Genomic DNA, 27,116 nt, shown 5'->3' on the forward strand with positions numbered 1-27,116 from the left:
TAAATTTTAAATCCAAAACTACGAATGCTGAATTGATGCGTGGAGATCGTACAGAAAGTGGAGGACCGAATTGATACGCGGAGACCGTACAGAAAGTCGAGGACCAGCGATACATTGCAGACGTGCCCTGCTCGGCGAGGTACCGCTGGCGGCTGCCAGCCTGCCGCAAGTAGCTCTCAGTCATGTACATCCGCGTGCCCTTCTCTCTTTTCCAGTTGGAGGTCGCACGATCATCAGCTCATGCCGATCGTTATCCGCTCAGTTGCACCTAAAACGGTAGAAAATATATTTTATTAACAAAAAAAATTGGTGACAAAAAAATTTTACATTTTATAATTTTTATTTATTAAAAGAATAGTTTTTTTATTAACATTTATTTAATTAAAGAAATTCAGATTTATTTAGTTCGGTGAATTATTTTAAATTAGAGAAAAAATATTTTTATTTTTATGTCGAACCAAATCAATAAAAAAATTTATTTTTTTCCATTTTCAATTTTTTTTTTTTAACGTGGAACCAAACGTCTCCCCACTATTCCTTCAACTGTTTGAAGAGGAACAACCCCTTATTTCGCTCTCGCATTCATGCGAGAGAGCGAATGAGTAATAATAATGATAATAATAATAGATGAGTTCGACTGAAATACTATTAATAGCACCAAGACCCAGTTTTTCACCGTAACGATTTAACTTTTTGACTATTTTCATCTGTTAGATTATACCATTCAACCACCTAGGAGACTCACACCATCCTAATGGTACATTTCTTCATCCAAGGACCGAAAACTTAGTAGCACCAACAACTTTGTGCTATTGATAGCATTACAACCTAGTTCATAATAGATAGATACTAAATTTCTAACATGTAATGGCTCCATCAGCGTCGGCACTATTTGAAAAAACCTTTCGGGCAGAAAAAGAGCAAAAGCAGAAGAGCTTTCTGCTCGAAAAGACACCTGATTTCTCATACGATGATCCTCCGAATACCTGTGGCCTGCGGGAGACTGGATAGTTATATTGACATCCATCAATATGACGAGTAAAATCAACAACTCTCCCATCCGGATATTCAGCTATCCTAAACATTCTAACGCCGCGAGCGGCTCCCGCGCAAAACAATTCACAACCATTTTCTTTCAGTTTTCACGATAAACTTCGCTAATGAAGCACACTACCCTTTTCTTTATCCAGAACACTTCTACACATACATTTCTGAAGCACAAGATGCAGCATCTGTTTAGCCAAGACCCGGGAATCGTAGCTTCCCATAGTTGCACATAATACAGAGTCGGAACAAGGAGATTATCATCTAATTCACCCAAATTACAACACTATTTTAGGGCCTGCTATCGGTGAAAATTAACTTCTGATGTTATACACAATATGATGATAACGGGGTAGGCGGCATTTTCACAAACATGCAGGTTATTGTCCTTTCTTCCCTTCTCACAAGGTGTAGTAGATGCTTAGGCACCGTCGTCTTCTTCGAGATTGTTTACACGCTCGCACTCGTCTATCCATTCGCTATATCTGTGACAGGAAAGAACTGAAAATTCAGAGACTTCCATTTAATGATATATAGAAGTGTAAAATGTACGGTTGAGTCCCTGTACTGTCCTGATACTGCGACTTGGCCACTAAACTTCACAATTAAAAGACTTTTGTCCACGAGCTTCCGCATAAATCACTATTCTATTCATGGCCACTAAAAAGAAAACTCTGAAATCTGTGGGCTTCTGCTGTAAGATGGTCCTCTTAACCATGTTTCAAGTTAATTGAATAAGGAAATCCGCTTATAGAAGGGGAAGAATGGTGATTTTACAAGAAAAACAAGATTGTTCTTGACAACCTGATGGAATTGCAGCATACAAGAAAATTTGGAGACTCAAAAGTGTTCGAGTAAAAAGTTCAAGGACCAAGATGTAACGAGACAGTACAAGGAATAACCATACAGTTTTACCTGCATAGAAATGCTCTATTAGCCAACCGAACTGAAAGCCAAATACACATATTATTTTAAATTCCAGCAAACTTACATGTCGATAGGTTCAGTCAGAGCTGTAACAGAAGGGGGGAAAAACAAATTAGCAATTTCAGAGTTCTCAAAAAATGAATTAAAAACAGGAAAGCATGTAGTGTTGTAGATAAAAGTTGTGGGAAACAAACTAGCGAACCCCAACCATTAGTCTGTTGAACTCAAACATATACAGCATATTACCCGCGAAAAGTATGGCACCCATATATAAGACTGAAACTTAATTATTTTGTATGTTTCATATTTTGTTGGATAGTACAAATAAATATAGATGTTTCACTTACTTCAGAAAATTATTTTTAACACATTTCCATGTAAAAAATTAACAGCTTGCAAATGTGTAAACACTAAACACAGCTGCAGATTACCAAAGCATTCTCCATTATTTTCTTAATTCCATTCTGTTTTGAGAAAATGAAAGATCTAGGCCACCGTTAATGCTACTGGACTCGCAATCAATAAGGCAAGTGCAAAACATTCCGGCCATAGCGTGCCGTGCTTTTCTTCTTCTTCTTGTAGTGGTCTTTGCAAATTTTAAGACTCGACAAGCTCGCATGGAGAGAGAAATAATTAAATAAAAAAACAGAAAACTTGCTCACAAAGAGAAAATGCATGCATAGTAATTATAAACTGGACTAAACTAATTGAATTAAACTAACTTCCCTTGAAGAAATTTGCACATACCGGTAACAGTGGTGCTGAAGCTTTCTTGACAGATTCTACATGTGGCCTCACCAATCAGATTCTTCATATCACTAGAAATAATAAGTGAGTGAGTAAATAATGTCGGCATAAGAAAGTATAAGTAGAAAAAGAAAAATAGTATAAGACTCTGCTTTACATGCGGCATTCAACACTGCTACCATGATTGCAAAATGGGCAGCTAAAGACAGTATCGAGCTTGTCCATTCTCTTCCTAGGAGGCGGCTTCGCCCTTGACTTCCTCTTTCCCATGACGTAGCTTTATCTTTTCTCTAGTTCTTCTATATTCCTGTTTGAGATCAGCCATATACATGAAACTATTAATAACCTAAAAGAAAGTTCTACACATAAAGACCACATAATGATCCTCCGAATTAAGATATTATGGAAGTCAGGATTGATGACATCACTTTAAGCTGTATTTGCGTAAGTTCATCATAATTGAGAATCACAGAATCACAATAAAGTGTAATCATATATGTCAGGTCCCTGTCCAAAGGAAGAACATTTTAAACAGGGCACTAGAAGCAATACATGTTGATAATAAATAATAAACTTATTATTCTACTAAAGGCTCCAAATACGTTACAATACAGTAACGTGTACGTCGAACTCTAAGAACAATCAAAATTTGTAGAAGATGAGCAACTTATGTAGATAAGGAACCATGATACTTCTACAAGAATCACATCTAAACTTTTCCCATGCAAATACTCTCTGCTGGAATAATGGTTATAGCTTTCCAGAAAATATATGAAGGGCATGCCGGTCTGCTTGAAACATAAAATTACCACATGAACGCCTGCAAAACAGTGGCTTTTTTCTTTTAGAACACTGAGTATTCCGACAACAACCCTACGGTTACCATTTTGAAAGCTGAAATGCGTGAGGCACTATTCTTAGAAACAGTGCATAGAACCGCATAGGTTGATGTGTTCACCTGACCGTCCGCATAGACAACAGCAGCATATCGTGATGGTGACGTCATGAGCACATACTTAGGTTGCCTACTATCATGTATCTCAAGTCAACAACTTAACATAAGTAGCTTTAGCAGGAAACCTCTTTTAGTAGATAGTTGAACACTTGAATATCAAATTTGCTACATATAACTATTATTTGATACTAAGAAGATACCTTTTTCTGCAATAATCACCTAAATTGGGCATGTATAATGTCAAAAATGCACTACAATATAGTGAAGAAGGTTATGCAAAGGTCTAAATTTATTTATAATTTATTTATTCTTTTTATGCATTTTCTTTTTATTTAGCACATACTCTTATATTTAATTAAATCTACTAAAATTTACTATATTTTACTTGAACTGCAAATGCACCACCTACCACATATGTGCACTATACGGCGGAGTTGGAAGCCCACAAACTATTTTCCCATCTTTTGAACCTTGCATAAGTATATCTACGGCACACATCAGTAGAAGAAACATGCATCCCAGATTATTTCCAGAAATAAAAAGCTAATCATATAATCATGCAGCATTTTAGCATTTTAGCAAGTAATTACACAACTCCTGTCTCAAAAACAACATCCGACCCCTCTTATTACCCAAATCAGAGACTTTTAACAAGCCCCAATCATGATCAAAGCACAAAAACTAAATCCAATCGACCCTAGAAGAAAAAAGCACATCAAGATCACTTTGATGCTAAACACTAGTTGCCTTCAAAATTGGATCAATTAACTTAGGAAACAACATCGAATCAAGTAATAGATTGCTACCGAACGAGAACAGGTACAAGAGAAACATCCGAAGAGCGGAGATCACCGAATTAACGATGACTCTGTTAACCAACCGATTCTCCCAAAATAACAAAAGAGCTCGTAAATTACCACAAGAAACCCTAACGAGGAGGACAGAGAACTTAGAAGCAGCAAGGAGAAGCAAAGAGAGAGATACCTCGAGATACCTCGGGAGAACGCAAGGGTTCGCTTCGGCGGAGGAGAGGCGAAAAGAGAGAAGGAGAAAAATGTGCTACGGAGGGCTTTATATAGGGTCCTCAACGGATCCGGCCCATCCTGGATGCAGACCGGGCCGGCCCGAACCGGACCGAAACCCAATGAACTGATTGGGCCGTTTCGGCTCGGTCTGCTGGCCCAAGTACCCCATTTTTCAATAAATGGATCGTAGATTAGTTAACTGGGCCGAATTTGGAGCGGCCCATATATATGCCTAGGTGAGCTCCTTGATAATGCTTTAATTTTAAAATTTAAATGTGTCATTTAGTTCAGTATTTTTAATTAGAATATATTTTGTGATTCATTTCAGTATTGCAATCAAATTTTGTAACAGGAAAATTATCAAATAACTTAAATGGGTCAATAGTTTGAATAAGTTCCATACTTTTTTACCTTTATCTTACGACCTGTCACAAGTTTGGCTTTCGTTTAGGATTGTAATCCGCCTACATAGATATTTATTATATTTCAAAAGAATAACTATAATATATATATATATATATATATATATATAGAGTTTTGCTAGAATACTATCAGTAGTAAACGAACCGTTTTACTACCTATTTGTTTTCGATGATAGAGCTTCCAAATTGACGATCGACTCCGTTGAACATGATCTATATCACTTGAAGTGTTTAGAAATCAAATTTCAAATCTTTTCGACATTATTTGCCTAATGATCAAAGGGTTTCAAAATTGGTAATTTTAATGGTCGATAAGAAGCATTTTCTCGTTTAACGGCGTAAAGATATCCAAATCAATTGAATTTTTATTAGAAAATTCTTTAAACTATTTAAAACAAGATCTATACTCTTGATCTTGATTATAAGACTCATATCATTATTTTTTAAAGAATATTTATTTTCCGTCATTCATTTTTCTGTTCACTTGATGGATAAAAGAACAATATCGAAAGTGCGTGAAATTTGATTTCTAGGTAGTTTAAATGGTTTAGATCATATTTAACGGAGCCGATCGTCAATTTGGAAGCTCTATCATCGAAAAAATAGGTAGTAAAACGATCGTTTTACTATGATAATATTCTAGCTCAACTTATAGATATATATATTATATATATATATATAATATTAATATATAATATATATATTATATATATATGGTTACTCCTCATTTTACGAATTACATTACCACAATGTTTGAATAAACAAAAGGAGAATGTGCAATTAAATGTTGCGAGTCCAATAGGTTTTAATTACCTTTTCATCAAGAAATAAAAATAATTTAAATTAGGCAATCTGAGGCCCCATACTTTTTGTCTCATAATCCATTGTAACAGTTTTTTTAAAAAAAAATATAGTGTTAAAAATCCGGAATCAACATACATACAAATGACGCAATTTTGTTTTTAATACACTAAGCAACTACAGAGGCTACTTATTTCTTGTTCTATATCAGCTTATATTTATAATGCTTTTTCGATTGACGTCTTGAACTGTGGGTCTTTCACCTTCTTCAGTTTCATTACTTTGGAAATGTGATGTGAAGAAACCATCCTGCATATGAATAAGCATAAATTTATATTAGGGAGTTTACTCAACAGTTTTTCAATTGTATATCAAGTCATACTATTTCAATGCAAAGCACTTTGATTAGTTTGTTACTCCCAAAAAAATTTTACATAGAAAGTCGAGGTAAAATCTTGAAACAATAGACCCAGAAAATTAAAGAGTAATTGGGTATAGGTTAAAATTAAGGAAAAGATTAATAGATATATATATATATAGTAATATATATATATATATATTATATAGGCGAATGCTATATCCTATTAATTATAAATAGATAGGAATACTTGTTTAAGTTGTTTTGTGATCGAGATCGGAATGATGATCGAGCCGTTTGAAGGTGATTGAGTATTTTGGAAATATCTGAGAATTAAATTTCATAATATTTTAGAATAAAAATGTGTTACACGGTGATCAACAATGTCGTACAATCGACAATGTTGGACGGCCTGTATGGAGCCGTTTGTTGTTTACTGTGTGTAGAGCAATCCAAATTAGTTGAATTTTGATAGACAAACTTCTTGATAGTGAATATATTAGTACATGTTTTGATACTTCTGATTACGAACTGAAAAAAGTCTAACTCTATTTTAAGAAGGTTATTTTATTTATGGCCGTTCAGTTTTTCACTCTTTAAGTATGAACTGATAATGATTTTTTTAAAATTTACAAAATTGGGTTTTCTAAAACAGTTTCTATTGTGTAGATCAACTTCAACCGGTGCGGATTATCATTTGAAGTTTCGATTCATCAAATGATTATGGATAAGGGTTCTAATCCTTATTAATAGGATTAGATGCACGACCCATTATATAATATTTATTATATATATATATATATATATGTATGTAGTATTAAGTAGAATATTGAATAATTTTTGCATAAACCCCTAAAAGTAGAGCAGCATAATGAAAGAACAGCAATTTTAAGAATTCATCATATCTATAACTTACACAAATTTAGCTGTGACATTATCCTTGTTCGCATCGTTCGGAAGGGCCCACACTACTCTATATGGACCCTGTAAGATTTGTTTCTGGTGATACTTTGGCCTGCAATTTTCAGGATAAATTTGCGCCGTCTGCTGCTGAATTGAGCGTTCGCCTGTTACTGTCAGGCTGAAACCCAAATTTCATTTTACATTTTGATCAAAACAAGAGATGAATAGTTCATAATTCTTTGCAAGTGTTTTTTACATACTTTTGTTCGTCCACTTCGACTAGTATGTCGGATATCCTAACACCGGGGAGTTCTACTGTGACTACGTAATTCGCTCCGGTTTCTGCGACATCCATTCGCGGGGACCAATCACAGCCTGCAGAGAACATAAATAAATGTAAGAAAATGTTGCTCTATGCTGATATTTACGAATTCTAAGCTTCAAATCCACATCATTACAATCTTCACTAGAAAACGTTGCACCAGTAGAAACAGATGCTTGCTGCAGTTTCTCGATTTTGCCTTGTCTAGCGAATTGCGGAGTAGCATCATTCAAAGTCTCAACTCCCGAATTACACAATCTCGAGGTCATCTGAGCCGGTCTTGAAGACATCCGTCCTTCGGGAAGTTGACGACACGAAACTCCAGTTCGCGAGCAAGAAACCCCCAACTCGAAATTCTGAATCAAAATAGCAGTTACTGTGGTTTATCAACGATGGGTACTAGGCGATGCCCTCCTCCCCGTTCCTCCTCCCTTACCAACGAGCCCCTCCTCCCGTTCCCCGTTGGACGTGCTCCTGTTTGTTCCCCCCAGCCTCTCCCGCCTTTACTTCGCACAAGAGGAGCACGTGTCCGACCAAACGTCTCCTTTAAATCTGCCCTCTTGTCCCCACATGCCCCGCCTGCCTCCACCTCTACTTCTAGGCCCACCACCAACTCCCTCCTTCCCCTCAGCCCCCCCAAATACCTCCTCAACCCTTCGCTTAACGGGCGATGCTTTCGTTGCTTTGAGAGGGGACATTTCGCTGCTCGCTGTCGAGAGCCGCGTCGCTGCCTTTTCTGTATGCGACTCGGCCACACGGCCAGATATTGTCGCCTTCGCGCTACTCCGCGGGACCCAGCTATGGATCCCCGTCCCACCTTGGAATCTCGCCCCACCTCTGTTCGACCCCTCTCCTCGGCTGCTTTCCTTCCCCCCAGGCCCCCACCAGCCGGACAGCCCTCCCTTTCAGGCTGTGTGGCTCTAGTGGAGGTGGTTGGGCTTCAACTGGGAGATGCCCTTGATTTCTTGCCTCGCGGGTTGGCGGGACGTTTCGGCGGGACGCCCTTGGACTATAGGGTAGCCTCTTTCCGGGACTCTTCCTCTGCGGTCTTCTTTCCCAATTGGGTAGCAAGGGAATCAGCCGTCGGTCGTAGCCCCCTCTCGCTGGGGAACTTCGTTTTTCGCTTCTCTAACTGGGTCGAGACGGGGGAAAAGTTGAGGGGCCACCTGCGCCACAAGGCTTGGATCAAGTTACATCATTGGCCGATCTTATGCTGGAACGTAGAGGACGTGAAAGCGGCAGTGAGCGGCTTTGGTGCTCTTTGGGAGGTTGACCGGGATAGTGAGGAGCGCCTTGACGTCTCCTTTTTTCGGGTCAATGTCCGCTGCCAGGACGTCAGCCTCATCCCTGAGGTGCTGCATCTAATGGTTGAGGATCGGTTCTTTTCTGTCCCCATTGAGGTTGAATCTTGGGAGGAAGCCAACCCCATCTTCCTAGGCGAAGATCTGGATCGCCACCTGGGTCTGGACACTTGGGAGGCCCAGGAAGCCTTCATCTCTCGAACGGGCTTCTCCTCTATTCCTCGTGCAAGGCGTGATGTGGATTTGCCTTACACTGGAGCCACCTCTCATGGGACTGCCAATCGGGTCGAGGGTGAGGGGGCCAGAGAGGATGTGGGCGCCGGTGAAAGAGAAGGAGCCAGAGGGGGCGAGAGCGGGGGTGCCATTGCTCCTTCCCTCACGATTGCCAGCATTCCGGTCCAGGGTGAGGGGGCCAGCGAGGCTGAGGGTGCCAGAGATAGAGATGGAGCCATAGGGGGCGAGGGCGTGGGTGTCATTGTTCACTCCCCCACGAATGCTGGACGAGGCGGAAACGATCTAAGGCTAGGTCTCGCTGGCCACCCCCATCCTTTGGCTGTAGGTCTTGTCGGAGGCGCCGGACGACGCGGTTTCACGGGCCGAGTCGATGGAGTCGGTCGTCGTGATGTTGCTTGCCGTCGCCGCCGCCGTCGCCGGAGTGATTGGAGATCGGCTTCCTCAAATTCAAATTCGAATCCTCCTGACACGAGGCCTGTCAGGTCGTACCCCGGGTCTGTCCCAGATGACTTGACCCTCTGTCAGGCTGATGGCTCCTCCCGGTCTCCGAGAAGCCAGCTGGAGGTCCCATCCGCTTTGTGTATTCAATTGGGTTCAGACCCGGATCCGCCCTGTCCGGATCCTCAGATGGGTTTAGACCCGGAACCGCCTAGCCCGGACCTCCAGATGGGTTCAGGCCCGGACCCGCCCAGCCAGATTCTGCTACTCGATGAGAACCCGCTACCCGCAGCCTTGGGCCGCGTGACTGCTCACCTGGACCAGCTAACCTCCAATGTTTTGGGCCATCTTGGGCCAAACGAGCCGGATCCTTCTCTTTCGGGCGAGCCCGTTTCTTCTTTTGTTTTGGGACAGCTTCCTCCTGGGCCGAGCCAGTCCTCTACGGTCCTGGGCAATTCAGACTTGCAGCTTAATTGTTCTAGTTCGGCTTTGGAGGCGGGCGCTCTTCTGCCGCTCAATCCTTGCGGTGCTTCTGGGAGCCTCTCCTCGTACCGCCGAAGTTCGCGCCTCGCTGCCAAAAACAAGGGAGCCCTTAAGCATTCCTTTTTGAAGGCACAGGATCTTATGTGTCGGAAGACTAAGTTGGCGAGGCTCGTCTCTACGTTGGCCAGACCATCCTCTCCCATATCACCGTCGGCCTCGACCTCCCCGAACCAACCGTCATTCGATCAACCTCCTCCACCGACTCCAAGCGATCGACCCCTCCTTCAGATCTCATCCGCTCAACTTCCTCCTCCGTCTGCTACTGATCAACCTCATTCTCCAACTCCGACTACACCCGGCCCAGCTTCGCCTCCTCTAGCGAATCGGAAACCCGCCTTCCCTCTCTCTCTGAAGGAGATTCAGTTTATCAAATCCTCTTGTGGCATACTTGACGTTGGTGTTGGTCCCTCCTCTGCAATGATCCACTCGTCTGAGGATGCTAATGCGGAGCCTGCGAGGGGTCCGGAGGAAGTTCTTCTGTAGATCCTTTGTTCTCCAGTCTCGTGGAAGGGCCTTTTCTTTTGTTCCTATGGGAAGAAATAGACTGTTTCGTTTTCTTTTTTGGAATGTTAGAGGTCTCAATGACCATACCAAGTGCGCTATTGTTAAAGCTGCTATCAGGAATAGTAAATGTTGCGTTGTTTGCCTTCAAGAAACTAAGCTTTCTTCCACTTCTCTGGCCAAGTTCCAATCCTTTTGTGGGTTTCATCTTAGACACTTCCGTACGCTAGACGCTGTGGGGTCTAGAGGGGGCTTGCTCACTGCTTGGAATCCAGCTCTCTTTGACTGCATTGACGAATGGGCTGGTCTCTTTTCTCTGAATTTAATGCTCAAAAGAAGGGTGGACGGACAAGTTTTCTTGATCTCCAATATCTACGGACCTACTGGATCCATTCCCAAAGCGGACTTCTTCCGTGAGCTCATTTCAATAAATAGGCAATCAAGCAATCTGTGGGCGGCTATGGGTGATTTTAATGTCCTGCTTTCGGTGAACGACAAGAACGGGCCGCCTACAAACGTCTCTGACATTTTGGCTTTCAGGGCAACCATCAATGAGTCGGGTCTTACAGATTTGCCGATCCTGAATCGCTCCTTCACTTGGTCTAATGGTCGTCGATCGCCTACTCTCGAACGTCTTGATCGCGCTCTCTTATCTCAAGGATGGCTTTCTTCTTTCCCGAGATCCACCTTGAGGGCGCTTCCAAGACCACGGTCAGACCACTCTCCTCTACTACTAACGTCCTTTTCTTTTGTGCGGTCTTCGCATCTGTTCAGGTTCGAAACCTTTTGGCTCCGTTACCCTTCGTTGCATTTGGCGGTCTCGAATTCTTGGAATGCTACTGTGACGGATCTCGAGCCTTCATCGACTTTCCAACGGAAGATCACGACGGTTACAAAAGCTTTGAAAAGCTGGAGTGCTGGCATCTCTTCCTCTATCTCTATCCAGGCTAACCTCTGCCTCCGCTGGATCGAGTGGCTTGACAAAGCCGAAGAGTGCAGATTGCTCACTGACCTTGAGCTCGCGTTGAGGCCTAAACTTAAGGAAAGATATGAAGAACTTTGCCTTCAAGAGGAGTTGAAATGGAGACAAAGATCCCGAGTTCATTGGTTGAAGGAGGGCGACGCTAATACCAAATTTTTTCACTCAAAGGCCAATCAGCGACACAATCTAAATCACATTACCCAACTCTCTGACGATACCCAAATTTTCTCCTCCCACGGCGCGATGGCTAATCACCTCTTCTCATTCTTTCGCAATCAACTTGGGGTCGCGCACACTGGCCGGCCAAGCATCTCCCTCCATTCGCTTTTCGGCGAGGGTGATCGTGATCTACTTAGTTTGGAGTCGCCATTCTCGGAGGAGGAGGTGAGACGGGCGGTTTTTGCTACGGCTCCGGAGAAGGCCCCGGGACCAGATGGCTTTCCAGCGATCTTCTTCCAAAGACACTGGAGCATCATCAAGGCAGACGTCTTGGCGGTCTTCAACTCCTTTTTTAATGGTACTGCCAACCTTGAGGGAATCAACGCTAGCTGGATCTGCCTCATTCCAAAAAAAACGAGAGCGGCCATGGCGAGGGACTTTAGGCCCATCAGTTTGGTGAATAGCATTACCAAATTAATATCTAAAGTCTTGGCAACCAGGCTCCAATGCCATATGGATCACCTCATCAATCCTTTCCAAGCAGCATTCATTCGCGGACGCCACATCCTGGATAATTTTTTCGCTGCTCATATTCTGATCCACCACCTACACTCTACCAAACAACAAGCGGCACTGTTGAAACTTGATTTCGAGAGAGCTTTCGATCAAGTCAGTTGGGTTTTTCTCCTTAAGCTGCTACAAGTAAGAGGGTTCGGCACCCGCTGGATCAATTGGGTCTCTTCGCTACTTCATTCCGCCACAGCAGCGGTGCTACTCAACGGCATCCCGGGAAGGCCGTTCCCGTGTAAGCGAGGGTTGCGACAGGGAGACCCTTTATCTCCTCTCCTTTTTAACCTTTGCGTTGATGTTCTTTTTCGGATGTTAGACTTGGCCTTTGCTTCGAACTCCTTACCACCTGTGGGTCTTGGCAATTGCAAATTCCACACCCTCCAATTTGCAGACGACTTGCTCATCTTTTTCGATGGCTCTTGTCGTTCGGCCGCTGCCATCAGGATTATTCTTGATGCGTTCTTAGACTACTCGGGGCTAAAAATTAATTTCAGCAAGAGCTCAATCATTCCGATCAACCTCGCTAGCTCCCAGACATCCTCCTTGGCTCTGTTCTTTGGGTGCTCCGTGCAGGACTTCCCACTCAACTACTTGGGATTGCCGTTATCGCCCAAGGCTCTGCGAAAGGCTGACTACCTCCCTCTAATTGAGAAAGTGGACAACCGACTCGCAGGGTGGAAGGGCTCTTTACTTTCTAAGGGCGGTCGATTAGTCCTCCTCAACTCTTCTCTATCGAGCATTCCTATTTATTTCTGCTCTGCTTTTTTGCTCCCAGTTTGGGTCACGAAGGCCATCGATAAAATTCGCAGAGGCTTTTTTTGGAGAGGAGAGAAGCTCGTGAGCGGGTTTCACTGCCTCGTTAGATGGGAGAACATGTGTCGCCCAAAGACGCATGGGGGTCTTGGCATCCGAAATATTCGCCACATGAATGCAGCTCTCCTAATGAAGGGCCTTTGGAAGTTCTTCAATTCACCTTCACTCCCCTGGGTTCAGCTTCTTCGACAGAAACACTTTAAACATCGGCCGCCTCGGACAGACCTCTCTAAACCAGCTGGGGGTTCTCCTGTTTGGAAAGCGATCCTCTCTACAGCTGCACCTTTCTCAACCTCTGTCAATCTCTCACTCGGCAACGGCAGGCTAACTTCTATGTGGAATTCCAGATGGCATGGTGAGCTACCCCTGCGAAAACAATTTCCCAACCTGTATTGCATAGCGACACAGAAACAGATCTCCGTCAAATGGTGGTTTCGACGTTTTGCCGGAAGTACCTCGCTAGGATTCAGTTCCTCACTTAGCCAGCCGCAGCAGGACGAACTCCACCATCTAGCGGCCCTGGTATCCACTACCTCCTTGAATGCTGAACTGGAAGACTCGGTCATTTGGAGATGGAACTCAAGTGGCCATTTCTCAACCGGCAGCGCCTACGATTTCCTCGCCTTTTGCGGAGTATCGGACTGCAGCTTGCCTCACCTTTGGAAGCTTAAAGCGCCACTCAGGATCAAAATCTTTATGTGGCTGGCAGCGAGAAACAGGATATTGACGGCGGACTTGTTAACTAAACGTGGGTGGCAGGGTCCCTCAGTTTGTGTGATGTGCTTCAGCAGCGAGGAAAACCTGAACCATCTACTTTTTGGGTGCCCTTACGCGCGAGCTTCGTGGAACGCGATACTTTCAGGTTTACAGAACATCACCGTTCAACTGCGGACAGCAGCCGGAGACATTCCCATGAGATGGAAGACCTGCAGGAACGTGTTGCCGGGAGCTGCAAAATCTTGGTTTGACATGTGCTTTGTGGCAGCTTGCTGGGAATTATGGAAAGAGCGAAACTCAAGAATCTTTACCAATCGCCGCACTTCTAGCGAAGAACTGGGCAAGACCGTCACCTGCTTAGTCAAGCTTTGGATGTACGTGTGGAGGAGGTAACCAACCAACAGATCGTGGCCGAGTTTGCAAACTTGTGCAATCAAGATAGCTAGACTAATTTGCTTCTCCCACTCTATCTCTTGTACTCTGCTCGTTCTCCTCTGAACAAGCCTCCCTTTACCCCTTCTGCTTGTACCCCCCTACCAAACAGGTGTACCCCTGTTTAATCAAAAAAAAAAAAATAGCAGTTACTCAAAAAGATTTACATTTGAAGCAACTATGTCATCTTGACATGTCCGAAATGTCGAAGCTAAGTGCACGTTTTTATATATGTTTTATACTACCTTTCGCGATTAAAAGAAGAAGATTCTGCAAAACTAATCGACGACATCAAGAGTAGAAACATAAAATTTAAGGAAAATACAAATAGAACCAAATATAGGAATGAGCTTTAATTATCTACCTGTTTTGTGGATTGTTGCATATAATTGGCTTGAGATGTCGATCCCTGGCGCGCGAAAAACAATGTATTATCACTCCTTCGCGGAATTGTGTTTAGAGTGCTGCTGCAGCTCTGAGAAGAAGAGAACAATTTTGAAGTTAATAAACTTACGCAAAAGAACTGAAAAGCAATGGATTGGATGCTTGAATTGCACCTCTTGTTCCTAAAATTCATTACTTCTCTTACTATTATCATGACCTTCAAATTTAAGCCTAATTACGGGCATCAACTCCAATTAAGAGCATGTTTGGATGCACGAACATATCGCTCAATGTATTTATTATTAATTTTTCTTTTATTTACACGACGAGTGATATTTGAAAGATGAGAAGTATGAAAAGATGTCTACTACAACTGCATAGTTTACGGCCTACACGGTATTATGGGGATTTTCTTTTGCAACTTATGATTTTCTTTTGCTCTATGCTAGAATAATAAATTTCACTTACAAAATGTTTCATCTTGTGTTGAGAAAATGACTTAAAAGTTGCATATACTACTATCCCATTGTAGCATCAAATTGAGAGTCATTTTACAATTCTAACAACCACCTTGTACTGGGAAAACAAAAAAGATGTTGCAATGAACTAAATAGCTCCTAGAAGAGCAATCACAAAATTCTTTCACACTGCACAAATTATTCCCAAATACTTTATTTCGACATCGAAACGAGCTTAAAGCATCAAAATTACTGCGTTTGAATGTACACAAGGTTAATAAGAGATTCACTATAAATCAAGCATTGTAGGTAGTAGCAATTATTTAAAAAGATTATTGATTAGAATAAGGGGTGCAACAACGAAAATTTACCACGGGGAAGAGATTGGGAGTGTGGGGGGAAAGAACATGGGCGCCCGCTACGTGTTCGAAGATATGCGCCAGTCGCCTCCGCGCGGCCGCGGAGTGCTCCTCCATCTCTCTCCACTCGCTCCACACCACACGGGCGCGCACATGAACCCCGCGTCGTTGTATGTAAATTTAAAGAGATATCGAAGGGCCAGAGAAGAGGGAGAGAGAGATTTTTTTTCCGGATGAACAGTTGTGGACCGTACAAGTGGAGATTTTTTTAATAAAAAAAAATCAATAAATGAGTTTTTGGTTACTAAATCTACAAAACTTTTTAAATATAAAAATAGGCATTTAAAATTTTTATTTGTAAAATTAGCCTCCGTTTTTAACATAATTTATATATTTTTTATATCTAAATTTTAAAAAATGTATAGTACTAAATAGTAAAAATAGTTTTAATTCATGAAAGCGGTGAATAATTTATTGTATTTAAAAAGCGGCAATTCATTCATTGTATAGACCTTAATTTTGTAAATTAATTTTTTAGAGAATTATTTTTATAATTATAGTATTTTTTAAGACTATTAATAAAAAAAAAAAAATTTGGCTCATTGCCTACGCGTGATGATGGCCAAAAGACAAAACTTCAGCAAAGCGCTCAACAACATTAGAGAGCTTCCAATCTATTGCTATCTGGTAATTTTAACTCCATCTAAAATTTATTATTTTATAATGCTAAAATTTTTTAAAAATAAATGAGAAAAAATAATAATTTTGGATAGAGACGAATCTGAAGCATCGCTGCAAAACTCCCCACTGGTGATGGTTTCTATTTTCTAATCAACTGCGCCTTCACTCTCTGTTATATTTGTAACTTAGGAAGGAGACAATTTTTAAACAAACCACCTACTTTCTCTTTCTATCGTTATTTTCGGTAAAGAGTTGCCGCTGAGAAGCTTTTATTTAAAAGGGGAAAAAAAAAACCTCGGCCTGTTTGTTGATTACGATTATTTGATAATTTTTTTGTTTTACATGAATAAAAAGTATCAAATCAAATAAAAATGTGTACTCGTGTGGCCAAAAAGTTCATTTGAACTTTTTCCTGTACAGAACTCATTAGTGCTTGCACAGAACAACGAGCTGCTTCTTCAGAGAAGCAGCTGGAAACGCCAGCCAAACAACAGAAATAGAAGCAAACAAGTATTCGGTAGCTCAAATGGATTACAACCAGAGAAACCTAAACTGTAAACAATGCATAAAGAAAAAAAAAGATCACAAAAACAATGTACAGTTTTCATCAGTTACCATCCGCGAACTTACAAGGGAAGATATAATGATAACCGAAATCACTCGCTCACAGGCTACAATTCAAAGAATGCCACAGGAAAAAGCAGTCCCCTCTTGGTCTTCCTTTTCCGCACATAACATAATTCAAGTTTCCCATTCACTCCACCTCCCATATTGGCTAGAAAACTTAGTGAGACGGAAAGAGAGGAACAACACGCAGCACAATCTAAGCTATAAAATGAAATAAATAAAATGGAACAATAGAGAGAAATCTCCGGAAAAATACAGGGAATCCTGAGTCTTCATTAGGCATCAGCACGAGTACTCGAGTTCCCGAGAGTGAGCTCGAGGTCGTCCGACCCGCACTCCTCATGGATCCTCTCCCCCTCCCATGCCTTCACCGGCCCAGCCATTCTATTGGTGTCACTGCTGCTGCTCCCAAACGCGAACTCGTCAGAAACCCTAATGTCCGGCATCAGGACATCGGCGCAGCTTGGGGCGCCAGGCATGACGGGCGAGCATGTGCCGCTCTGCCCGGGGGTGCACATCCTCGATGCACCCCTGCTGACCCCTGCGCTGGCCACTATTGCCTCCTTGAAGAGACCAAAGGGGTTTGACGCCACAAGGCTGCGAGTGGGAGATGATGGACCGGCGGATGAGATTTGGAACCCTGCAAACCATGCAGGATCAGGAAAGACAGAGCGGCCGGGGCTTGATGGAGTGGAATTAGGAACTGAGGTGTAATTCGCACCCCCGGCCCATGATGGCTGGGCATGTCTTTCATCCCAGTCAGTTTTCATACGGGGGGTGCGGGCGGTGGGAGAGCTGAGAGGAGGGGTCACAGGGGCACTGATGGAGCCGCCAGGGATGTAGAGGTGAGGGAGTGGCGGGAAAGATGCGGCAGAGGAGGAGGCTGAGGAGGAGGAGAGGGTTTTGAGCCATGGGATGAGTGAGTTGTTGACGTCAGGAAAGCTGTTGGGTTGAGTGATATAAGGGGAAGATTTGGGGCTGGGGAAAGAAGAGGAGGCAGGGCTAGGGTTGTACGATGCAATTGGGCTTGGCTGGTAAGAGCAGCATGGGCTCGGCGAAGCTGCGCCTCCTGCTACATCTGTAGGGCTTGGGGGAGGTTTGCATCCCTGCAAGGTGAAGAAGTAAATGAAGAATAAGAGTTATTTAGAATGTTCATACCTCATAGACATTTAGGTTACTTGGAACTATTTGTCAATAAGATGGACCCTTTCCGCAATAGAACTAGTGAATTGCAATGGCTAGAAGTCCTTACATTATAAAATAGATGGCACACAAATAACATACTATCCAATATTTGTTCTAAATAATTAAATAAGCAAGTATTATTAGCAAGGAGATGAAGTTCGTTCTTTAAGTGGCAGCACAAGCTTAGTTGTATGATATACACCACGAATATGATGCCTATAGAAATTTAATAAGTTTTTAATAGATGCTAAAAGTTCCATAAAGTTAAGCTACAAATAATTTGTATCACACCAAAATACTCCACACTATCTTTGGAACAGCCTGACATATTCGAGTGGAAACTGTTTACGCACCAAATTTCATTGGGTAACTGAACCAGTTATATGCTTGTAATCTCAATTGACGCTAAAAGTTCCATGAAGTTAAGCTACAAATAATTTGTATCCCACCAAAATGGTTCATTATTTTTTGAACAGCCTAACATATTCACGTGTAAACTGCTTATGCACTAGAACAATTTCAAATTTCATTGGACAACTGGACCAGGTATAAGCTTGTACTCTTTGCCCTTTGCGAATCCTAGTTTGTAGAAAGAAAAAGATGACTCTACCGGTAGTACGTATTAAGCTGTCATCAGTATGCTGAAATTGGCTAATATCACTAAAAAGAGGTGGTCCACAAGCCATCGTCAGTATGTTGAAGTTGGCTAATATCACTAAAAAGAGGTGGTCCACAACAACATTTGTTCTTCCATACAGTTCTTATGCTGTAGAACTTTAGATTGGCCAGGGATAAGCTGGTACATTTTACCCTCTGTGAACCCTAATTCGTAGAAAGAAATATAAAGATGTGATGGATATATGAAGTAATCTGAAAGATGACTCTACTAGCTGTACGTATTAAGCCATCATCAGTATGTTGAAATTGGCTAATATCACAAAGAAAAGGGGGTCCACAACAACATTTGTTCTTCCATATAGTTCTTATGCTGTAGAGCTTTAACTAGGCCATCACAGTATAGTCTGATTGCATTGTAACACCCCATAATTCTACCTTATAATCTCAATACCCGAATCAGACAATAAAACACTTTATCATCCTGAGATTGCTGTTCTCAGTACCCCTTAACTATACAAGTTAAATGCCATCAAAACCAAGTAGACGACAGCAAGTGGCTCGTTTAAACACTATCAATAATGCTGATCAACAATATTAAGCCATTAAATCCTTCTGCACAACATGTTTCGTGGGCCACTCAAATTATTGTTTTCCCTTTGTACAGTAAATGCCTGGCCCTACACTTACCAACCTTGCATGCTTTCATCAATGTAATTTGTACTATTAATATTAACGGAACAGACTACGGCAACACCTTTGTTTGCCTTCCAACAAAATAAATAAATAAATAAAGAGTCAAAACTTAAGGTACCTTAACTCATTATGCTTTAAAAATTTTCAAGTTTCTCTTCAATATCTATCCTTGGAGTTATTAGACCTACCAAAAATGAACTTCTCGTTTGTTAGGAACTTAGGATAAATTTGTACAGGCCACATGGAAATTTCTGTCCAAATTAATGAGAAATTCAAGGAAAAGGCAAGATGAAAGGGCAAGATTGCAAAAGAATGCAAGGTTGGGACTGAATTGCAAAAATTTGAAGGTTGAGAATTAAATTGAAACTACGCTATGAGGTTGAAGATTCATTGTGCAATTTACCTCCTTTCAGTGGAAGTTTGTCAAAATTTTCGATGAGGCCCATGAGCAATTAGATTTTACCAGTGGTTGGCATTCTCCTGATTACTATAGAGTTATGAGACTATATATATACACCCTTTAACCACACTGGAGCTTGAACAGCTTAGCACAGAGCCTCAACCACGGCTTCATACTGTACAATATTCTCTGCCACTTATGCTATTTTTTATATTGTTTTGCACCACCCAAAATGCATAATTAGTAATTCATTTTAAATTTCATGCCTCATAGCTTGCTCTCATAATGAATAAAATAAACCAGTCTAACCCTATTGTACTCTAAAAACAGAGCCATTGATGTTATCATAGATAATATAATTATCAAAATGAATAAAATGGGAACAAAGATTTTCAGATCTCGCAGAGCCAACCTAACCACGTGTGAGGACAACCTGGGCATGCATGCAAGCCAACCAGCTACAGAGAGCTGGTCAAACCGTGCATTTCACTATTCCAGCATGCAATTTGCGTCCCAGTGGCACGTGGGGTACATTTTACCGAATCAAACAACAATGTACTATTGAGTGAACCAATTGTATTATCTTTTAGAAATTTCTTACAAACCCCTCCCCAAAATAATCTCTCTTTTTTTCCACTTGCATAGTCCTCAAAGGCTCAAACATCCAAATTTTCGCAGATGCCCTCCAAATTGCAATTTTGTTGTACTTGTAATTTCCAACAAAATGCAATTCAACCAATTGTCCATGGAAAAGTTGGTTTTTGAATGAAAGAAACATAAATAAAAGAAGAGCCACAGCATTTGCACTAAACTGAATTTTTGAAGGATACATAATGAATAGAACGATTGTGTTTATGTGTAATTATGACTATTTCTACTGAGAATAGGAAAAAAGGCATTGGGGGAAAAAGATGAAAAAAAAAAAAGAGGGGAAATGCGGGGGAAATGCGGGGGCGAGGGGATTAGGCGGTGAGGTTACCGTGCGATAGGTGGTGCCATCGGGCTCAACGGTCCACCCGGCTTCGTTGCAGAGGGCTTTGAGCACCTCGTTGTTGTCGCAGTGCTTGGGGAGGTTGTAGTTCCCGTACGTCCTCAGCCCCGCGTAGATCTTCGCCGCGATCGCCCTCCGCCGCCGCTCCCTCCTCTTGTTGTTCTCCCTCTCCCTCCACGTCGGAACCCTAGTCCCCGACGTCATTCCCCCTACTCCCAAAACCCTAAGCGACCTGTCTCGCTTCCGATCCGAACTCTAGGGTTAAACTGATGTTCGAAGAAAGTGTGGATTAAGCTACAAGGAGCTCGATCTGAGGCGGAGGTTAAGGTATCAGAAGGGGAGAGCTCTGATACGTTCGATATGAGCTCGATCTGAAGAGAAGAGGACGTGATAGCGGGGAAACCTCCGATCGGATCGATTCGACCGGTTAAAAGCAAAAAATCACTGGAAAATCCTCCAAAATTACCAGAAAATTGCGGGATTAAGCAGCTACGACCTCGATCTGAAGCAGAAACGAAGAGATCCAACAGAAACCTTTCGATTCAATCAAGAACCCCTCCAAAACCCTTCAAATTAGAGATTAAACACCAAAATTAAGCATCTGAGACCGCGATCGAAGGAGAAACGAAGCTATCCGATCGATCCAACCAGGCATTAAGAAAATATCACAGCAAAATCCTCGGAAAATTCTGAAAATTTTGTGGGATTAAGCATCTACGCGCTCGATGTGGGAGGGGGAGCACGGAGCGATTCAACGGGAAAATCGAGACGTTGGAAACGGAAACAAGTGTGAACTTTGTTCTAGCGATCACCCTAAAACGTCTATGATTGCTGCTCCAATTTACTATTTTGCCCTACATTTTCCGGCGCAGCGTGCGCACGCAACGAGGGCAAAACAGGACACCCGGGCTAGTCGGGATGCGGAACCTGAGCGCGAATCCCGGGGAGCGTGAACCGGAATGAGGCCGGTTCGGTTCGCTCGGGCTGAACCGGAGAGACAATTACGTGCACTCGGTGCAGATTTGCAAACCTGTGAACCACACGTGCGTTGGAATTCAGACGGTTGGATTGCTGGTGTGTGATGGAATGAAGGGCGGAAGGAGGGTCGGTTCACAGAAGTGACCCTGCACCAAAGATCCGTGAACCAGGGCGGGAGCCACGTGAACAGTGGTGGGGGCGAGCACATGGTTTCCGCCGCTCGGGCCACCTTTTAAGGCAGGCCGTTACATGGAGAGGAGGACCACGCTTTAGCAGCTTATACCGTTACAGATAAATCCCCTGCTCCGCCGCGAAGAGCGAACAGCGAGTACAGGGCCGTGTGAATTTGGACGCGTGGCAGGATCTGAGGTGCTCGCTGTTCTCTGGTCTTGGCGGGAAGAGCAGGAGAGCGGCCGCGTGGACGTCGCACAGCGACGCGCTAACCGAGGACGGCCACAGTGGGACCCGAAGAGCAAATTTTGTCCTGCGCCCGGTGTATTGATATTTCTTATACACCGCACTCAGAAAAATAGAGATATTAATAGAAAATCAAATTTCAATCTGTTAGGCCTTATCACTGATCAGTAAATATTAAAACTGTTACATTTTTTAAAAAAATTATCCTTCACGAATTAAATAGTGGTCGGTTCTTTACAATTGATTATTAATATTATTTAACAGTTTGAAAATAAATTTAATTTTTTAAACTAACTAGACATCTTAAATGGCACAAATTATGTAAAAATTACTGAATTAAATTTTAAGTGCAAAACTTTAATTATCAAATGTCAAATGTAATGCACGGCATGTACCTATACACCAAGTGCGAGCAATAGTCTTCCCGCACCACTTGATTATCAGATATATTTGTAACAGTTCAATTAATAATATTCTGAATTAAAATAAAAATTAAATAAAATGTTAGTATAAAAAAAAAACCATATTTTGAGTTTTCTTTAGTTATAGTCTATTGCTAGAGATGACTTGGTAGACCAGTTTCACGCAAAATTTAGTCCGAATGTAGGAGCCATTAGCCATAGCTCGTTGGTTCGGGTTCCCGCCAGTGTCGACCGTGTATTAGGTTTGGACCCGGTCCAGCCCATTGTTGGCCCAAAACTCTATCGTACAAAAAAATCATATGCATCCGGTAACGGCCCATTTATCGTCGACCTCTGTGGGCCACAAGCCCACTCTGGCTCCTTATATAGCACCCTTTGTTTAAAAAGTGCTTTTGGGAGAAGCTCTATATTTTTTTTAAAAAAAAAAAGAAAAAAAAAGCTCTCCAATAATTTTTTTTTTTTGAGAGAGATATGTAGCATGTTACTCGTTTCGTTCATTTTATTTATAAATAAACTTAGCTACAAATGTGAATCAACTAGGATTCGAACTTGGGACTTCGGGTACCAACTGTATATTATTTGTTTCCAATATATATTAATTGTCGCTTTAATATATTTTCAACAGTTTTGTTCTGTGAAAAATTTAGGAACAATTACTTATATACTCCTGAAAGGTTCTTGACTTTGGTATTTATCTTTTTAAAAAGACTAATATATACATAGAGTTAAATTCTGTTAGTGAGTTACTAAGAACAACTATTATCTTCGTAAAATTATTATTTTGTCCTTTCAAATATACTGCACTAGTTTTATTATTTACTTTTAAGATAGGTTCAAATATATCCTTCTGGAGTTACTAACATTTTTTTTTACCCTTAAATTATGAGCAAAAATAGATATTTTTTATTATTTTTAACTATAGTTGAAATTTAACTTAATTTTAATTCGAGATGACTTAACGAAAAATTCTAGAATGCAACGGGTATATTAGTGACGTGGCGTAACAAACCAATCAAATTAATCCTTTTAAGAATATATGTCCCATCATGATTGTAAAAAAATATTTGTATTGTACTTTTGTTTGAAAAGAAGAAATGTGATTGGCTTGTTATTGATGACGTGGTGCAAGTGTGACAGTGTAGAATTCCTCTGACTTAACAGGCACTAGCTAACAGCGTGAGTATTTTTTAATAACGGAAAAATATATAATAGATATTTTTGAAATAAAAAAATATTAATAAATAAAATATTTTAGATGTTTTGAGGGATATACAGATAATTATCCCAAAAATTTAGATAAACGTTAAAGAAAAAGGATAAAAATTGCTTTGACACGCTTCCGAGCAACGAGTCCACCAACGGAACCACTTTGAGTGTGATCGAACTCGATCCACCGACATTGCTTCTCGAATTGGCTCAACCCGAGCTCGACCGCTTCGGAAACGACGAGCCGAGCCCTCGCAATCGAACCCGAGTCGGGGGGCCTCACCACGCGTGGGATCTTTCGTCGCGACCCGGTCCGAGTCAGAAACCCGGCCCCACCGCGGTGTGTCACGGACGAGTCATCATCATCCTCCCTCCTAAAATTTCACCATGCAGGGGCCCACAACTAGGGATGGCAATCCAACTCGCTGTTCACGAGCCAGCTCGTATTCGGTTCGAAATAAGCTTGAGATCGAATCGCTCGTTTAGTAAACGAGTCGAACACGAGCTGAATTTTTCAGCTCGTTTAATAAACGAGCCGAATCACGTGAGCTGGGATCAGCTCGCTCTGTGTCGGCTTGATAACAGCCGAATACATATATTTTATATTATATAATTTTATTTAATTTATATTTTATATATATAAATAAATAATTATATATAATATATATTTTTATTATTTAATTTCAGCAAAATAAAAAAATATAATCGAGCTTAATTATAAAAAGACTAATTTTATGTAAGGTTTTAACTATTAGATCAAAATCTAATAAATAAGATTTTATAAATTTATTTTTATATAATATTTTAATTTAATTTTTGTAATTTATTGTTCGTTGGCCAGCTCGTGAGCCAGCTCGTGTTCGGCTCGTTAATATAACGAGCCGAACATATTAACGAAGCGCGAACACGAGCTGAATTTTTCGGCTCAATACTTTAACCCAGCAGCTCGTATTCAGCTCGTTAATAAACGAGCCAAATATGAACCGATCCCAGCTCATTCGTGTTCAGCTGCTCGTTTACACCCCTACCCACAACAGTGTTGGGAATTGCGGTGGTACTGTTGTACAATTGCCTTAGTGGTATAAATTCTTCTTCTTTTTTTGTTTTCTATGCGTGTAAATTAAATTCTCTTCATTTCGTGTGTACGAATTTTCTACGAGGAATGCTACTTGGTTTATGGTGACACGGTGAAGACGTGGAAGTTCGACTTTTGTGCCTACTGTTGAATTACTATCTATGAGTGAGATGTTTTCTTACTTTTTAGATAAATAACGTAGCATTAAAGAAATATTTTACTTGTATGTTACCGACACTTTTCCATTACTCCACATCAATTTAATAGCATCATCTCAAAAAAAAAAAAAAAAAAACTGTAATGTGATTTTTAAAATAGGTGATGTCGGATAAATTTCTAGCAAGATCTCACTTTAAAAATATAATTAATTTAATTTACCCATGTTATCATTTCTCGCTTTTAATTATGATTTGCCATATAAGAAATTGGTATTATTCGCATATATATATATATATATACTATATATATATATATAATATATATTATATATGCTACTATATTATTAATAGCATCAAATCATTGGTGTACCAACGTTTTTGACCGTTGGATTAAGAAATGTGCGGTTAGTATGATGTGACCCTCTCTACAGGATTGGCGGTGGCTGTGTGGTCTAATAATAGTATGTCTACTACGGGTGAAATAGATCAAGCAATGGTGGATCTAACGCGGAAAACTTGGTAACACCAAGTGCTCTCGTGCTATTAAAACGCATAGTACACGACTACTATATATATATATATATATATATATATATACACACTAGTTAATTATACGTGCAAATACACATAATAAATATTTGAATAACAATATCAAATTAATATAAATTTGTATATTATATTTATTTAAAAATTTACAATATAAAATTTAAATTTAAAAAATAAATTTATTTATTATATATTATTAGAAAATATCTGTTATATTTCAACTCAAATTTTGAGTAGGATTTAGGATTTTGTACACCCCTGTGGATGCTCATGAGGTTGGAAAATTTATTTTTTATTTTTATTATTATTTTTTTTAAGAGATAGGTAGCACGCTATTCGTTTCGTTTGTTTCATTTAGAAATAAACTTAGCTAAAAATGTGAATCAATTAGGATTCGAACTTGAATCTCGGGTACCAACCACCAATCCCTTTGCCACTTGCTCTAGGGACGGTCGATTGGAAAATTTATTATTATTATTATTATTATTAGTCTGTTTTTATTTTAATGATCGCTAGTTGCCACATAACTACGTTAGTATGCAAGCGTGTACATGCAAATCACATCACATCGAAAGGTCCTTATTTTGATGAGCTGTGGTCGACGATTATGATCGATGATGTTAAACTGTTACCGGATCAAGATGGTTATGATTTTTTTATAGTTTTTTTAAATAATTTGGATAAGGTACTATGGTTTTGACATTGAGGTACTATTAGGACCCTTATGAAAATCATCATCATCATCATCATAATCATTATCTATTTATATTCATTTAATATAATAAATAAAGAAAAGTTAAGTGTCTGAAGACTCAGCATTAATCTGAGGAGTAATGCTTCTATACTCTNCAACTTCCCAGGGGGTCACCCATCCTAGGACTACTCCCGTCCTAGCACGCTTAACTCTCTTAACCTCTTGGGCCTTGCCACCACCCAAAATGCTTAAGCCGGGGTTAAGAGTTTAGCCCTATTATATCTTATATATAGGACTATCTGGGGTCTCACATAATATATATATTATATATAATTAAATAATTATATATAATATATATTTTTATTATTTAATTTTTAGCAAAATAAAAATATAAATGCGAGCTTAATTATAAAAAGACTAATTTATATGTAAGGTTTTAACTATTAGATCAAAATCTAATAAATAAGATTTTATAAATTTATTTTTTATATATATTTAATTTAATTTTTTTTAATTTATTGTTCGTTGGCCAGCTCGTGAGCCAGCTCGTGTTCGGCTCGTTAATTAACGAGCCGAACACGAGCTGAATTTTTCGGCTCAATACTTTAACCAGCCAGCTCGTATTCAGCTCGTTTAATAAACGAGCCAAATATGAACCGATCCCAGCTCATTCGTGTTCAGCTCGTTTACACCCCTACCCACAACAGTGTTTGGGAATTGCGGTGGTACTGTTGTACAATTGCTTATGTGGTATAAATTCTTCTTCTTTTTTTGTTTTCTATGCGTGTAAATTAAATTCTCTTCAGTTTCGTGTGTACGAATTTTCTACGAGGAATGCTACTTGGTTTATGGTGACACGGTGAAGACGTGGAAGTTCGACTTTTGTGCCTACTGTTGAATTACTATCTATGAGTGAGATGTTTCTTACTTTTTAGATAAATAACGTAGCATTAAAGAAATATTTTACTTGTATGTTACCGACACTTTTCCATTACTCCACATCAATTTAATAGCATCATCTCAAAAAAAA

At 40.5% G+C, this 27,116-nt stretch overlaps 3 protein-coding genes across 6 annotated transcripts; all 3 read right to left on the reverse strand.

The window, feature by feature from the left end:
* Nucleotides 1,140-4,736, reverse strand: LOC109718559 (transcription elongation factor 1 homolog). 3 transcript variants are annotated; one of them, XM_020244847.1, is made up of 6 exons: nt 4,658-4,713; nt 4,083-4,158; nt 2,876-3,025; nt 2,719-2,789; nt 2,036-2,057; nt 1,140-1,529 (listed from the first exon to the last, which is right to left on the reverse strand). In XM_020244847.1, the coding sequence occupies exons 3-6, from the start codon at nt 2,986-2,988 to the stop codon at nt 1,466-1,468; spliced, it is 270 nt and encodes an 89-aa protein (XP_020100436.1). In that variant the 5' UTR covers nt 2,989-3,025; nt 4,083-4,158; nt 4,658-4,713; the 3' UTR covers nt 1,140-1,465. The 3 variants fall into 3 exon arrangements, with proteins under 3 accessions (XP_020100436.1, XP_020100434.1, XP_020100437.1); XM_020244845.1 differs by lacking the exon at nt 4,083-4,158 and having other exon boundaries at nt 4,658-4,736; XM_020244848.1 differs by lacking the exon at nt 4,083-4,158 and having other exon boundaries at nt 4,668-4,714.
* LOC109718867 (heat shock protein DDB_G0280215) lies at nt 6,183-15,574 on the reverse strand. 2 transcript variants are annotated; one of them, XM_020245322.1, is made up of 6 exons: nt 15,408-15,574; nt 14,559-14,669; nt 7,665-7,860; nt 7,443-7,557; nt 7,191-7,360; nt 6,183-6,227 (listed from the first exon to the last, which is right to left on the reverse strand). In XM_020245322.1, exons 1-5 carry the CDS (start codon nt 15,510-15,512, stop codon nt 7,192-7,194), a joined length of 696 nt encoding a protein of 231 aa, XP_020100911.1. In that variant the 5' UTR covers nt 15,513-15,574; the 3' UTR covers nt 6,183-6,227; nt 7,191. The 2 variants fall into 2 exon arrangements, with proteins under 2 accessions (XP_020100911.1, XP_020100910.1); XM_020245321.1 differs by having other exon boundaries at nt 7,641-7,860.
* LOC109718660 (protein BZR1 homolog 3-like) lies at nt 16,621-21,396 on the reverse strand. The gene is made up of 2 exons (XM_020245001.1): nt 20,579-21,396; nt 16,621-17,809 (listed from the first exon to the last, which is right to left on the reverse strand). Exons 1-2 carry the CDS (start codon nt 20,792-20,794, stop codon nt 16,979-16,981), a joined length of 1,047 nt encoding a protein of 348 aa, XP_020100590.1. The 5' UTR covers nt 20,795-21,396; the 3' UTR covers nt 16,621-16,978.

This window comes from Ananas comosus, linkage group 12 (genome assembly GCF_001540865.1).
Source record: "Ananas comosus cultivar F153 linkage group 12, ASM154086v1, whole genome shotgun sequence".
In the NCBI taxonomy this organism is placed as follows: Eukaryota; Viridiplantae; Streptophyta; class Magnoliopsida; order Poales; family Bromeliaceae; genus Ananas; species Ananas comosus.

Excerpts from the sequence above, each read along its gene's own strand:
- LOC109718867 (XM_020245321.1), bottom strand. The coding sequence starts at position 15,512 with ATGGAGGAGCACTCCGCGGCCGCGCGGAGGCGACTGGCGCATATCTTC. Across the intron at positions 14,670-15,407 it reads CTCCCAATCTCTTCCCCGTG|AGCTGCAGCAGCACTCTAAA; the intron begins GTAAATTTTCGT and ends TCTTCTTCTCAG. Across the intron at positions 7,558-7,640 it reads AACGTTTTCTAGTGAAGATT|GCTGTGATTGGTCCCCGCGA; the intron begins GTAATGATGTGG and ends TGTTCTCTGCAG.
- LOC109718660 (XM_020245001.1), bottom strand. The coding sequence starts at position 20,794 with ATGACGTCGGGGACTAGGGTTCCGACGTGGAGGGAGAGGGAGAACAAC. Across the intron at positions 17,810-20,578 it reads ATGGCACCACCTATCGCACG|GGATGCAAACCTCCCCCAAG; the intron begins GTAACCTCACCG and ends TTCACCTTGCAG.
- LOC109718559 (XM_020244845.1), bottom strand. The coding sequence starts at position 2,988 with ATGGGAAAGAGGAAGTCAAGGGCGAAGCCGCCTCCTAGGAAGAGAATG. Across the intron at positions 2,790-2,875 it reads AGCAGTGTTGAATGCCGCAT|TGATATGAAGAATCTGATTG; the intron begins GTAAAGCAGAGT and ends TATTATTTCTAG. Across the intron at positions 2,058-2,718 it reads CTTCAGCACCACTGTTACCG|CTCTGACTGAACCTATCGAC; the intron begins GTATGTGCAAAT and ends CTTCTGTTACAG.